Source organism: Protopterus annectens, chromosome 2.part0, assembly GCF_019279795.1.
Source record: "Protopterus annectens isolate FY-2018-M chromosome 2.part0, PAN1.0, whole genome shotgun sequence".
In the NCBI taxonomy this organism is placed as follows: domain Eukaryota; kingdom Metazoa; phylum Chordata; order Ceratodontiformes; family Protopteridae; genus Protopterus; species Protopterus annectens.
In genome coordinates this window covers 863,399,275-863,414,351 of record NC_056728.1, presented here as the reverse complement: position 1 = coordinate 863,414,351, position 15,077 = coordinate 863,399,275, and the positions used below count along the sequence as shown (strand labels likewise).

Genomic DNA, 15,077 nt, shown 5'->3' with positions numbered 1-15,077 from the left:
TCCTGTAGGTGCTGGTAGAAGGCATTTGTAAGTGATTCAGCGGCTTGAGTAATGGTTTCCGCAGGCTCGGGGCCTTAAAGAGACCACACCAGTCTTTAGAAGTGTGAAGTCGGCTTTTGAGAAGTTCTTCACTGTGGTCTTTTTTATCTCGGGTGGGGGTGGGATGTGGACTTCCAGTGAGATTAGTTTATGGTCTGATCTCACCAGTGAGGGGTATACTTCGGTGTTGAACATTGTGACCCCATGTTCGTGATGATGAGATCTAGTATGTTTTCTCCTCTTGTGGGGATGGTGACTAGTTGTTCCATGGCATTTGAGTTTATGAACTCTAGGAACCTTTGGGCTAGAGTGTTGGGGCTTGAGTAGTGATCCCAGTCTATATTCGGGTAGTTGAAGTCACCTAGTATGATGGTGTTTGGAGATACATTTATCCCCTCCAGTGTTTTCAGGAAAGCTATGTGAGGTTCCTGAGATTGAGAGGGTGGCCTGTAACATGCTACAAATTGCAGAGCAGTCTTGCCTATGGTTAATTGCACCTGGATGGTCTCTGATGCATCGTGTGTTGCCACCAACCTTGAGGTGTGGGTGTCCTTGATGAATATAGACACCCCCCCCTCCTTTCTTGGTGTTGTCCGGATTTTGGGGCCGGAACGCATGATATGAGGTAAAACCTGTTAGTGCCGGGGTGCTCTCGGGAGCCTTGAACCAGGTTTCAGTCACAGCACAGACATCGATGTTCTCCATACTGAGAAGGGCTTCGAGTGCGTGCATCTTGAGGTTGAGACTTCTGGCATTGAGCAGCATTACCCTTATTTTTTTTTCCATTTTTATGTTCTAGGGTGGTAGGTTTAGAATTTGAGCCTTGCCTAAAAAAGGCACTATGGGGGTGGCAAGAGCCTTTGCAATATCCGGAAGCCCAGGGGTGACAGGTGCAAGCCGTCCCTTGCGAAGCAGCGTGGCTTGTCCAGCATGTCATCCCAGGCAGACAGACATTGGATCCCCTTTGAATGACACCAGAGTTTAAGCCAATTATTAAAGCTGATCATCTTGTCTCTGTATTGTGGCATCATTCTTGGTGAAGGTAGGATACTGCTCAAGGTCAGGGTCATACCTGCCTGGGCTACATAATCAGAGAGCTTCTCTATGTCTCTTTTCATGTAGTCCAGGGAGGTACGTCTCAGGTCGTTCACACCAGCGTGGACAATGACAGAGTCGTACTTGTACCTGCTGTTGAGAGACCTGAGTGCTTGCGTTATGTGGTGGATTCTAGCGCCCGACAGGCAGCTTACTGTGACCTTCTCCTTACTCAATCTGGTGAGCGGGACGTCAGTGTGTCTGACTATGGAGTCACCAATGACGAGTGTGTCTGGCATTGTGTTTGGCCTTAAGGGCTGTGACTGTTTGACACACTGACTATATGGTCTATGTGTTGCATGTGTTGTGTCCTGTGGTGGCAGTTGTTTGAGTGTCTGCTTTGGTGGCCTCTGCTGTTTTGGTAGATTTTTGATCAGAGCCTCCGAGTATGTCTTTGTGTATTTATGTGTATGATTTGAAGTTGTGATAGTACTATGTGAGACTGGGTTTGTGGTGTGTGTGTGGTTACCTTCTCCTCCTGTCTGGTCTTGCCAGTCCTATGTTGAGAGAGCTCAGCCTCCAGTTTGGCTATATAGTTGCATCTCTCGCATGTATTTGTGTTTTGTGGGAGAAGGAGAGGGTTGTCCGTGTACATGAGACAATTGTAACATTGCCTCAATATTCCCAGATTCACCAGCTGAGCAGGAGAGGACACTAGCAACTGATCCCTCGACATGCTAGAAGGACTAGACAAGGACTTTAAAAGGAATGTATTTTTAAAGTACTTAGACAACATACATAGGCTATCTGAATATTTTTATGCTTATGGTGTCAATTTTTGCATTATTTATTATTGCCTACAGTTTTTAAACACAAATTGTTTATGTATGTATATAATATGAGGATATGTCTTTAAATTTTTCATCTGAGGCTAGCGATCACATGACTTGCCTCTTTTTGATACTTAAGAAGCATTCTCTGTTTAAAATTTATGTCTGAAGAAATTTTTAAAGTTTAAAAATAAAAGCGCTAACATCGTATTAAATGTGGTTTGAATATTAAGTTTGGCTGTGGTGTTGTCCTTTGGTCTTGGTCTTTGCCATTTTAAGCCTAGCCAATTGCCTCATGTGAGAATCAGACCTTGTACCTTATGTCTTTAAGGTAAACACCTTAACCATTATGCCAACCTCCCATATCACTGACTCCCCAAATGATGTTAACATACTGCAAGAGGGTCTCACAGCAACAAATGACTGGTGCCAAAGTCATGGCCTTAAGTTAAATGCAAAAAATGTTAGGCTATCCTCGACAGGCTATCCCATGACTACAGAATACTACAACAGTTATAAGGAAGGCCATCCAAGAGTACCTTCTCATCACAGATTCAGATGCGGCAGCCCTAGAGGAGGCACTGATATAACATTTAATAGAATTAAGTGCCACCTGGGAAGCAGAACTCAAAAACGAAATAGCAAATGTCTTTGCCTCAGAATCAGGCACATCAGTCAGAACACCCCCAAGTTTAGAAAGATGAGCAGTACATACCTAGTCATATGGGTCTGATAGTTAGTGGCCCTGAAAGCTAAGTAGACCGTTTTTTCATCCCTTTTCATAGCACAACTGTCCTTATCAGAAGGTAAAAGCTTAGATGAGGACAGCAACTTAGGTTTATCAGTAGCCAAAGAAATAGCTGGTTCAGAGGAAGGAGTTTAAATATAAAAACTTTTGAGCTTCAGGAATTTTACAGAACCTGTCAGGCTTCTTAGGGGCAGGAGGCTGGGAATCAGGGCCCTGAGAAGCCAAAGAAAAAGTGTCCAAAAGGGAATCCAATACTGGAGTGACCGCAGAAAGCCCAGGAGAATCTGTTTGCAACAATTCATAGTAACTCTTTTTAATGTCAGAAACCTGGGAACAATCCCACTTAAAGTGTTCCATCATACAAACAGTATCCCCAAAGGAAAATTCCTCCATAAGGGAATCAAGAAAAAGTGAATCATCTTCTTCAGACTCCAGAGCAAGACGAGAGTGGATTTGAGAAGATTATGTCAATGACTCCTATCCAGAGAGTCTAAATCCAATTCTTCTTCAGAGGAATCAGATTCCCTAGGATGTTTGGAAGGAGAAGAATATCACAGAACGGAAGCAGAAACAGATAGTCCTTGAGGCGGCTTTCCAGTCATAAGACCACTGAAAACCTCCTGATTAAAATCCTGCTAGTCCTTGTGTGGATTCATAACCACAGGGAGTCACATACCAGGTGTACTGCTTCAGCTTTAACAAATCTAGGAGGTTTGGACCTCTGCCCAGATTCAATATGGGTACCAGGCACCTCTTCCCTAACAAGTATTCGGGGAATCCCCCTTGGCCACTCCAGTACAATCAGACACGGTTCCCCCTCCACTTCTGCAGCAGATATAGGTACAGCCTCGGCAGACTTGCAGGAAGGCAACCCTATGTTGGCCTACACCTGGATAATGAGACAGTCAGCTGATGTAGGCAACGATGGTGCTCGGGTTCTTCATCCAACCCCATGGAGACATCCAGAGGAGGCTGGGCTGCTCTTAGTTGGCTTAGATTCCGAGGCCATGGCATCCCGTGCTAATAACTTTAGATGCAGATTCTCCATGTAAATGAAAAGAGATGACAGATGACCAATATTCAGTTACTTTCTTAGACAACTACACTGGGCCTCACTGAAATTTTTTTCCTGAATTCTGTTGCTGCCTATTTCAACAGCATATTTCTCAATATAATGACAGCTTTGCATGTAGGAGTAGAAAATGAATAAGAGAGAGACAAGTGTCATATGTCTTAAAAGCTGTACTAGCAGTCCCTCCGCCTAAAGGAGGAGGATAAACTAAACTGTCAAACTATCAACCAACAATATTACCATCTCTGCCTGCTAAAGTCCTTTAATACTGCATGCACATTCATCAGACGGTCCTTATAAATTTATTCAGACTACTCAGTTCAGTAAAACACTAACAAATATTCAATATTGTTTACACTTTCAGTTAAGGTACCCCTTTGCAGTCTTTCCTTGATGACACAGTTCATTTGAACCCATCTAAATGCAGGTAAAACATTTAGCTACATTTTTTCAGCCCTATCAAAAGCTTTCTCACAATGTTAATCACAATTTGCCTGAAAACAATAACCTAAGTGCAAAACACAATAATTAGTTCATAAACTGCCCTAGTAAGAGACTGCAAGCAGTTATATGAAGTAAAGTGAAACCCTGATCAAGAGCAACTAGGATTCATGCTCAAATCTATGCTGTTCCCTCACAAAATTCTAGCAGCAAGAATCGGCTGAAATTCGCTTGCTCTCTCTTTTTTTGTCAGGAACGTCAGAAACCTCAATTTCTATTCCGTTCTGTAGGTCTTCTTTTACCAAAGTGCAGTCAGCCTCTTCCATCAAAAGGCCTTGCGCCATCTTGGACATGCTCAAAGAGATATCCAAACACTTGGAGGGAGGATGACAGGCTTGAGGACAGACTAACAGTTGTGTAGGAGGAGAATAACTCATGAGGACAGGACTCTGTCAGGAGCTAACTGTAAGTTTCTGAACTTCAGAGTAAACAGGATGTGGGAGCTAACTGAGGTAGTAGATCTTGAGGGGGCTATTACAAAGATGTTCAATTCAAAGGAAAATGTGAGATCTACAAATACTGATACCAGATACACATAAATGGGACACTGCTGATACTACAGAAACAAAGGTTCCTGGAAAGGAGTTTTTCAGAAATGATACAGAATGAAGGCATGAAGGTGGAATACAAACCTACATAAAGGTGGGCATCAGATGTCAAGGAAAAAAAGCTGGAAGAACATTTTGAAAGGACTCAGGGAAGAAGGCAAGGGTAGAACCTAAGGTAAGTGCTTGGTAATTAAGGCAGAGAAAAGAGGGACTGCCACTGAACTGATTCAGACTGTTGCCACCCACACTCATGTATGGAGAATGGCAATCTTCAGGTGAGAATAAAGTAGTAGTACAGGAAGAGGCTACCCCATGGCAATATGAATCTATCAGGAATTGACTGCAATGTTACAAGTTTCAGAGTAGAGAGGAAATGGGTGTTGATTCAGGTCCTGGATCTTGAGGGAACTAATACAAGGCTGTACCAGGCAGGACAAAATTCCACATGTAGCCCTAATCAAATTGGGGGGGGGGTCCAAAATAAATGCATCATTAGCCAACAGTGATAATATGTTGCTTAGAGTGGGGAGGGGGACGGATGGATGTAGGTAATATAAAATGATGCTGTTGAGTTTCTGGAGAGTGGACTACACTAAAAAGGGTCTGAGAGTCCAGGATTAATTAAGGTTAAAGAGAATGCTTGATGGAGCAAATAAGTTATGGATACAAGTCGTGAATGGAGTACTTACAGTTGTGGACACAGTTTAAAGAAAAGGCACAAAGAGGAGGACTCCAGTGAAACCACATAAGAATGTCAGTTTAGTGATTCGGACACTCAACTATAAATCTGGGGATCTATGTGGCAGTTCCCTAATAGCAGTCACTTGAAAAGGTACGGAGAAAATTCTGTGGGAAAGGTTGTTTGCTTTCCTAGGAGACAATAATCACCACTAATTCATTGCTAGAAGGAGCTATTAGCCAAAACTGATCCAATTTTATGAGATTTATGACAGGATTACAAGAGGACTTGACAGGGAAGCACCAGTAGATATAGTTTTATTTGGACTTCACCAAGGCCCTTTATTCAGTCCCAGAGACATGCTACAAGAAAAACTGGAGGTGTAGGATCCAGACTGAGGAAACAGACTCCTGTACAGTTGAAGACTAGTTCACAGAATGTTCAGGTGAAAGGGACGAGGTCAGGAAGAAGGAAGGGGACTGCCAGAGTAGAAAATGTCAATTCTCCAACTGCTTCAGACATATATGAGGGATGAGAGAACCATATCAACCTCTTTGCTGCCAATACAAAGATGAGTGCTGTTGAGGAATAAAAGGAAAACAATCTAGGGGAAAAATTCAGAAAGGCTGATGAAGGCAGAAAGTTGACAGCCAAAATTTAGAGAAGACAAATAGAAGGCCATAACATTCCAGGTGTGAAGAATCAGCCGGGGGTTGTGGAACTGATGGCAACATACAAAGGGATAGCTGGTTGCTTTCCTGGAGAACAAATCAGCAGCCAAAATGTGTTCACACATCTTTTTCTGACACTGTTACACGTAAACTTGATGGGAGGGTTTACCTGGATATCATCAAGACCACTGACCTACATAAACATTAGCGGTTGCAAGGAAACTAAAGAGGTTGGTGCAGGACCAAGAGCCATGAAAGTACTGATGCATGCCTGAAGGGTATGATTCAGATGGTTGTACTGAGAATAACTTAGTCAAGAGTAATAAGAGTGATTAGTGCAGTAAGGCCAGTTATGGCTTCAGTATTCTTCAGTGTGTGTGCTTCAGATATGTCTGAAGCAAGAAAAACAGGACAAACCCTCTTCATTAATAATACACAAGGTAGGAACAACACTGGATGATGTACAAAAGTCTAAAGGATGGCTTGGAAATGTTGACACAGTAAGAAGAAAGTAGGCAGTTGATAATCAGTGCAGATAAATGCAAAGTAATGAACTTGGGATACAATCACCCTGACTGGAATTTAACAGCTGACAGGAATGGAAAGGATGGCAAAAAAATAGGCGCGGCATTTCAGAATGCTGATCACATCTGAATTTGGCCAACAGGAAAAGAATGAGAGGGCACTGTTAGCAAATACAGAATGATTGGGCATACCCTCAGGCATACAGACTCGAGAAGCAAAGAAGTAATTATCTTTTTCTACTAGGCCCTTACCAGACCACATCCTGTGAGCACTTTATTTTGCTTGGGAGGATACGTTAGGAAATAGATGTCAGGCTACTGGAAGGACTTCAGAGAAAAGCCAATGGAAAGGTGCAGTGGAAGGAGGGGGAAGGAAATCTGTACAAAGTAGCCAGAGCTATTGCTAGTAGTGAACAGATGGGACAAAAGGGAAAAGATATGGCAGATGAAACAATGGCAGGGAAATTTGAAAGGATAATACTTACAGAGGAAGGACAAATGAGGGAGGAGGGGCTACAGCAACAGATTGTAGAGACCAACTACACCCTCATTCAGCAAAAATATTGTTTCACAGACAGAGCTGAGGACACACAGAATGGATCAGCACATGTGACGGACAGGGAATTCATGAAGGCATCCAAGAAGGCACAGGACAGGAGGATAAAAGCAGGGGTGAAGGGGTGGTAGACTTTTAAACGCACTTAAAGGGCAGACTAGGTAGTCTCAATGTCATCTTCTACTAGCAAGCAACATGATGAAGATTACACCACTTCTTATCACCCACCATCTTACTGGGGTGAAAGCATGATGGGCAGCCTGCCATCTAAAAGTTATGCATGTAACAAGACATCCATCATGTAAATTTCATAGAAAATACTGCTTTCTCAACAGAATCATTTTGCTCAGAACAGTAATCAGAGTACCACCTTTAAATGTTATATACTTGCGCCTATGTATATAAAATGCACAGCCAAGTAAGTAGTAAGAGACTGCTTTTTCTTTAATGTTTAAATGGAGAGACATTGGGTACAGTGTTAAAAGAAGCACAAATGCTGTACTCAGTGTGGAATTGAGAGAGCAGCCTAGTGTAAGTGTGTTTAGTGTTGCATGCTCACTACAATACTAATTATCCAATTCAAAATTTAAAACACAAGAACACCCATATCTATGCTGCGTGTTCAGGAAATATAGCAAACATCAGAGAAGGTGTGCGTGTTTTGTTCAGGTTTCAGTCGTTAATAGCAGTGTACAAAGTTGAGATTTCCAACTATAGTACTGCTAACTATATACTCCCTTGTGAGATGAAAACCTACTTTCTCAAAGTTCTGTGGGTGACTTAATGCTATGCAAGATTACAAGAGTCTCACAGTTCAAAAGTGTTAATATCCGCAGCAGTGTATAAAAGGAAATCATAGTATATGTAACTCATTTTAATGACCAAATGAGGCAAAACTATTACCCCCCCCCACACACACACACACACAATAAAAAAGAGAAGAATTGAAGTGCAAAGGTATACCTCATTAGGACATCCCTCTGGCTTTGGCAGCCTTTTAAAAGCCTTCAGAAGCTCTATCAAGTGGAAGACTATCATTTGTCCTTGTTTATCACTGCCCATCATATTCAAAAACTCCTACAAATGAATACAGAACAGGGTTTCAGTAAAAGAATGAACAATGTTAAATACAGGAAAAACAATTTAAACAACTATAAGAGCAGCGTTTTAGCAAGTTATCTTTTAACTAAAAAGTCCACAACACATTTATTTTTTGCTTGTTTGTTTTTTTGACAATATATTTAGTTTTGTTCTTGCATGACATACTACAGCATCATCACTACTTGACTACTTGCTCTCTGTGTTCATTTTTATCACATTAAACTCCCACATCTAAAACCTCAAACATGTTAATATTCAAATCTGACAAATAATTCATACCCAGAAGTGTAGCTAAGGTGGGGCAAAGGGGACAGCTACCCTGGATGCAAAATGATAGAGGGCGCAGATCCCAACCCAAAATGTAACACTGGCATTCAGAAATACCGGTACTCCATTTGCCATCTTTGCTGTCAGAAGTCAGGTGCCACCTTGAATGGCATAAACTGCACCACCTGCCGGTTATAACTACAGCAATAAGTTTGGTCCTCACCATGTAGATGTGGAAGAAATGGACCTGACTTGCTCCTTAAATAAAAAAAGGCAAACTTTTTTTGGTTTCTCATCTTACAAGCTGAGAAGGTCACCAAATCAGTGGACAGCACCAGGAACCGAAATGGCTAGCTACACCTCTGTTCATACCAGCTCTTTTAATACGTGCAGCTACCCAAAATGTCTTCAAAATGCAAGCCCCGGCATAACCCAAAGGTCTCTTTCTTCATTTGTGTACTTGTCTATTACTTTCAGTAAACATTACTAAAGCAAACAGTCTTGGTTTACATTTCACCAAAAAAAAAAAAAAATCTACGGACATCCTGGACACCTACCAATGTAACCATTGTAGGATACAACACATCTCCTTGACAGCAAGGAAATCTATAATATATATATATATATATATATATATATATTTTTTTTTTTTTTTTTAAGCATTGCAGCACAGCAGTTTAAGTTCATACTTCTCATATACAAGTTATTTCAGAAATTCTACAATATTCTATTTATTTGCATCACTGGATTATGTACGACTTTCAAGAGTGAAGGCACACATGACAGAGTCAGTATGCTGTTCACCAGCTCAGTGATTTAACCACAATATGACTTACCTCCTTCTTATATGGTACATACTTTCATATAAAGTCCCTTAAGTAAACAGAATTAACAAGCAATTCCTCTTCACTTGGACTTAATGCCTTCTATAAAATGGCTCTTGATTGCTGCCCCCTGATTTGCAGATGCTTTCAACTTATTTCTGTTTTTTTTTTTTTTCACATTCAGCTCTCTTGGCAAGAAAAAGCAACTAACTTCTCAAACGCTTCTGTTCAATGTGTATTTAAAGACTGATTAATTCAATTCAACACAGTTGTGTTAGCACAACCACCACAGTAGAACTTCAAATAATAGGATCACTTGTCACAGAAATCATACCACTGGATGGGAACTGGAACCAGGTAGATATCAGTCCCTAGATACAACTTGCCAGCAGTGAGACATCCTTATAAACACAAATGGGTGTACTGTAAGTCCAGCTATATAATACACATGCCATGTTTCCTGTTTTGTTCTTTTTGGCAGCTCAAAGGAGAACCAAACAAAAGTAATCTCAAAATGTTCATGGGGTAAACCATAAGGACTATGCAACTTTAAAAAGTCTGACTCTAAATAAAGGAGGTGCACTAACCTTACAACTCTTGTCATCAAACCAGTGGCCTGTCAAGGATAAAACTGAAATTTTGTTTGAGTGAAAATATACTGTAGCACAACAGTAAAAGGCAAAGCATAACCAAGCATGTAAAGGATACAAAAAGCATAGACGTGTGAGGTATTTACCTTTAACAGTAGATGGGTGGTCTCTCTTTTTATCATTTAATAGTTATTAGGTGGGAAATATCTGGGATCTGTACTGAAACTCTGACTTTCCCTTAGTTCAGACTCAGAATATCACAACCAATATATGTAAACCTTATTAGAAGTACACAATATCATGACAAAAAACACCACATAACACTCATAAAACATTACTCCTGCACCCCCCAATAAGAAACCTCCGCACACAACTGATCTTTAAATACAAGAACTCTTAGGTAAACAAACTCGGAGATAAGGAAAAGTAAAAAAAAAATCACTTCTTCCCTTAATTTTGAATCACCTGACTTCACAGTAGTGGACAAGAGGCTGTTCTGCATTTATAATATGTGGATACTAGCCACTAGATGAGAAAAATGTATAAAAATACAGAGGCCTTGAAACTCACTAGACAAACAGCAAAAGGCACATATTAAACACTCCTAAGCTGTCAATGATTCAGCAGTATGACGCCTGCAAACTTCTAAACTCTCCCCAAATTAAGTTACTGACTAGGCACCAAGAAGCTTTCCCCTTTTCAGTCTTACAAGGAAGCATAACTTTACTAACAGGCAAACAGTTAGAATTTTGAATGAATTGATAACATTTAAGATTGTATTAACTTAAAGCAACAGAGTAACCCCTCCATGCATTGCTCCCTTTTAACAAAAGGACAAAAAGGTGTGCATTAGTCTGAACTGGTGGGATAGAGGGACAAAGCCCTGACTACTGCCCAGGTTGCTCAAGTTTGATTAGTGGCTCAGGTTCTTGATGGAGCAGTCATTAGCTAGCTTAGCAGTAAGTCCAGGTACAAAGTAGTGGGTTTGCTGCATTAGGAAGCCAGTGTAGGGGAGGGTGTGTGGGCTGTGGCCACACAAGCCATTAAAAGTAGGTCCTGCTGTCATATGCAAAGAAGCATGCATGCAGCAGATGGGAATATGTGGTCCCTGAAGTGAAGCAGGTGCTTATGTCACCATCAGGGGGTGAGGTTAAGGCTACAGAAATGATCTATGTTGCCAAGATACTGACTATGGCACAAGCAACCCTCAAGGTCGCTTGTTAAGACAGCACTCCTGAGTTGCTTTCTCCCCATTATGATACTAGGTTCTACGACGATAGGGCAGGGAAACAAATTAGACTGGGGGTGACCGATGGTCATCAGGCATTGGGACAGAAATGACCTAGAAAAATAAGGCTTTGCACTACTGCATCAACAACACAGCAGTCAATCTTAGAATCATGGAACAGCATAACACTACCACACAACACATCACCCACAAAAAATAAAGGAATAAAACTAGCGGAAGAATGGAGCCCATACTGAAAAAAAAGAAATCACCCATCTGTTGAGTACATCATACAGCATACTATATTTTCAGTGCTTTCTGCTATGTGTAACCAATAAATGTAGTTAAACAACAAGTGTACACATTTCTACAATAAAAATACCATTCTCTCTTCTTAATATGAATTTAGGAAAAGATTATCCATAACATCCTCTACCCTCACCGTAACAGAATATATATGTACAAGAAACAACAGAAGTCATGCTGCTCCAGTATGTTTCTTTCAAATCCGTCCAAAGTCTAATTCCATAAACAATAACCATCTAATCCACAGCTTTGATTCTTAAAAATGATAGGACGAACTTTAAAATGGTGACTGCTGATCTTCAAAATGCACACAGATAAGCAAGTAGTTTTTAAAGGTACATTCTGAAATGCAAAGTATGCACTGCTCAGGATGAACTTTAAAATCCTCACCCACCTGCTACAGAAACAGCCTACAGCATTAATGGGACCATGAAAAGGATTAAGTGGCTTACTGGAAAATGAATGGATAGTTCTAACCTGATTTACAAAACAGAAAATACATGGTTAAATCAGATCATGAATCCTCATTACAATTCATAACTGACAAACTTATTCCACAAGGATTCAAATACAACCCTTACTGTTCTCAGTTTATGAAAACATTCTCTTAATGCACCATGAAGGCTATCTTGACATACTGCTATTAATCAAATAATCTCTTGGAAAGTAGCAGAAAACAAACTACAACAGTTTTTTTTTTCACCAAGAACAATGGCTCTAACTCTCACTTCACTCTAAATCCCCACTGTAAACAAGTGGACACTGTTCTGCACTAATCACTACCACTCACATACCTTCAGCATCCTAACAAACAATGGCGGCAACAACGATTGTAAAATCAAGCTCAAGTACCTGAATTCCTCAATCTCACTTAGTGGCAAGTACTAAAAGCCATCAGAAAAGTGAAACCAAGTGGGAATGAGACTGACTCACCTACAGTTAGATCCAAGCCTTTTATTTTTTTGTATGCCTCCATCTGAATTTATATAGGGCTTTGGAAATGGGCAACCTCAACAAGCTCAAAAAAGTGTATTAGTGTACTAATATGATCTTCAATTCTCAGCTAGGATTCATCACTGTAACCTCTGCAAAATGTTAAATTAGCCAATTTTTAAACAGAAGTTACCCTTAAATTTATGTAGTGCATACACCTCTGTGATTATATTCCAAATTTGTCAAACAGGCAACATTAAGCACCTTTCTGACATAAGAAAGCTGCATAACAAGGTTTTGTTAAGTGACTAAGTGTTACTAAGCTTTACTTTCATGCAAAAGCGTGCCAGCAGCCACTATAGAAGAGTGTCTGGAATACTTTCACAGATTTTAAAGCTGCTATGCAGTTCACAATCTCAAAGACATGTACTAACAACAAAAAAAAGTCTGGCATAGTAAAGTGTATAAAAACTTTTAAAGTTAGTTATTCAAAAGGATACTTAGCTACATACTGCCTATGTAGCAGTATTAAGTGGTTTATAATTGTCTAAGCTGTAAACCACTTTGTTAAAGAAAATGTACAGGACAGAGTGATTATGCACACACACACAGACCTGGAAATTGAGTAGCTGAAAGAGATACTTAAGGGACCAAATGCCCAAAATAATAGAGAATACTGATATGCTCCACCTAGACCAAACCTTTCAACTCCTTAAGTAGCTAGGAAGAAAGGTGGTACAGTATCTGGCACCTGTGATGAACTGCACACACCACATAGGAATCTGTCCTAGAATTCTTAGAAAAGATGCACACCACACTCGGCTCTGAGGTTTACAAGGCATATCTTCCTCCTGGGAATACATGGAGTTGCTTTCGGGCTGCAAAGATGGGATCTTTTAGAACAAGATCCATACAACTGATTATCATTCTTTTTTTTCAGAATAGTGACTCACAGATTTTTGGGGGAGAAGGCAAAGAGATAACAGGTCAAGCTGTAGAAGGACTTTGGGAGGGTATTTTCTAAAGGAAGGGTCAGGAAGGGTCATGTCGCCCACAAACTAGTAAACCATCCACTAAATGTCCCATCCCTCCAGAATCTACTCCAACCCTATCGTACCAGCAGACTACTAAGATCCAGCAACAAAAATCACTTGCAGATCACTAAAGCCAATAACTCTGCTGGTGAAGCACTATTCTCTAGCACCACAGCCAAATTATGGAACTCCCTCCCACCCACAATTACCTCCATACCATCATGCACCCACTTCAAAACTTTACTAAAAGCGCACCTAAAAACATGCTGGCTTGAGAGGTAACAGAAGAACAACAGGCAGACGCTAGGTAATCAGACTTTAATTGGTCAAGGTACGGCATGCTGGAAATGGTGATGGGTCATGAGAGGCCTGTGTGGGGCACCTAGTAGTTCTATCACTGATAACTTTAAGGGCAGGAGTTATTGCTGCCATGCTGGGTAATAGTCAAAGGGATTGGTTTAAAGATCTCCAGACAGATGTACTGTTAAATATGTTTTTTCTCTAGTTTTGGCTTCAGATCGCATGGGATTGTTGCTTGTTGATTGTTTAAATTATATCAGTTAGTATTTATTCTGCTATATTTTTTTCTTCGAGTGATTTGCTAATAATATGCGCATGTATACCTGTATGTATATACACATTAGCTGCTGCCCCTTTCCTTATCATTCTTTAAGACACTGCACTTGAGCTTTCCTTGACTCTATTCTCTCTGCAGACTTCAATTGCAGGCAAACTATCAGCTTTAAACATAATAAAACAGAGTTTACTGTGCACAGAGAAAAGGTGATGCTACTTTACAATATATTTCAGACAGTCTGATATCGGTCAAATCCATTGCAAGGTGAAGAGTCTCAAGATCAGCTGATATGAGGAGAAAATACACTTTTTATATTCACTTTCATTGTGAATAGTTCAAGGTACAGAACAGATCAAGGAAGGCATAAAATACTCTAAGAAAGAGCAGCCCAAGCACTGCCATGGCTATACTGGAAGTCTGACTGCAAACGGGATATGAGTTCTAGTTTCAACATTGTGCACGCAAACTGACTGTGGAATTCAAATGTAAATTATACAAGAACAGAGAGAGGGAGAAAAACTATGCAGATGTTAACAGAATCTTGGTCTGGGTTTGCTTTGCAACTTAGTGCATCACATGTCAGTTCAATGAGGGGCTGAAAAACGGAAGCAACTTTTTTTCAAAAGGCAATGATTTCAGTACTTAATACTTCCTGAATTTCTGCCTTAAAAGTCAAGTTATTCTGTACTGAACCAATCACTTAAGGTTTGAAAAATGTGCTACCCTAGTTTCATCCTTCAGTTATTGTTTCAATGCTCTGAGAAATAGAGTAGAGTTATTTATACTTCTGTTAACAATTGATACTACATCAGCTCAACAAAACTAGTACAACTATTTTTATGAGGTATAGCACAACATTAAGAATGTGTGTCTTTTGGTGGTGCTTAGTGAGACATTGATTCAAATGATCTTTAAAGGATTATACATTCAGTACTTTGGTGTTATTAAAATGATTGGCTGTTTAATGGAAACATTCTTAGTTTATTAATTTGTTTTGACAGTGGGAAAGGACTG

At 40.2% G+C, this 15,077-nt stretch overlaps 1 protein-coding gene across 1 annotated transcript in view; it reads right to left on the bottom strand.

Moving 5' to 3' along the window:
• JAK2 (Janus kinase 2) overlaps window positions 1-15,077 on the bottom strand; it is a 2,444,284-nt gene that overhangs the window by 51,561 nt on the left and 2,377,646 nt on the right. The window contains exon 28 of the mRNA XM_044060357.1: window positions 8,167-8,280. Within this exon, the coding sequence (XP_043916292.1) occupies window positions 8,167-8,280 (114 nt within the window). The remainder of the gene's footprint in view (window positions 1-8,166; window positions 8,281-15,077) is intronic.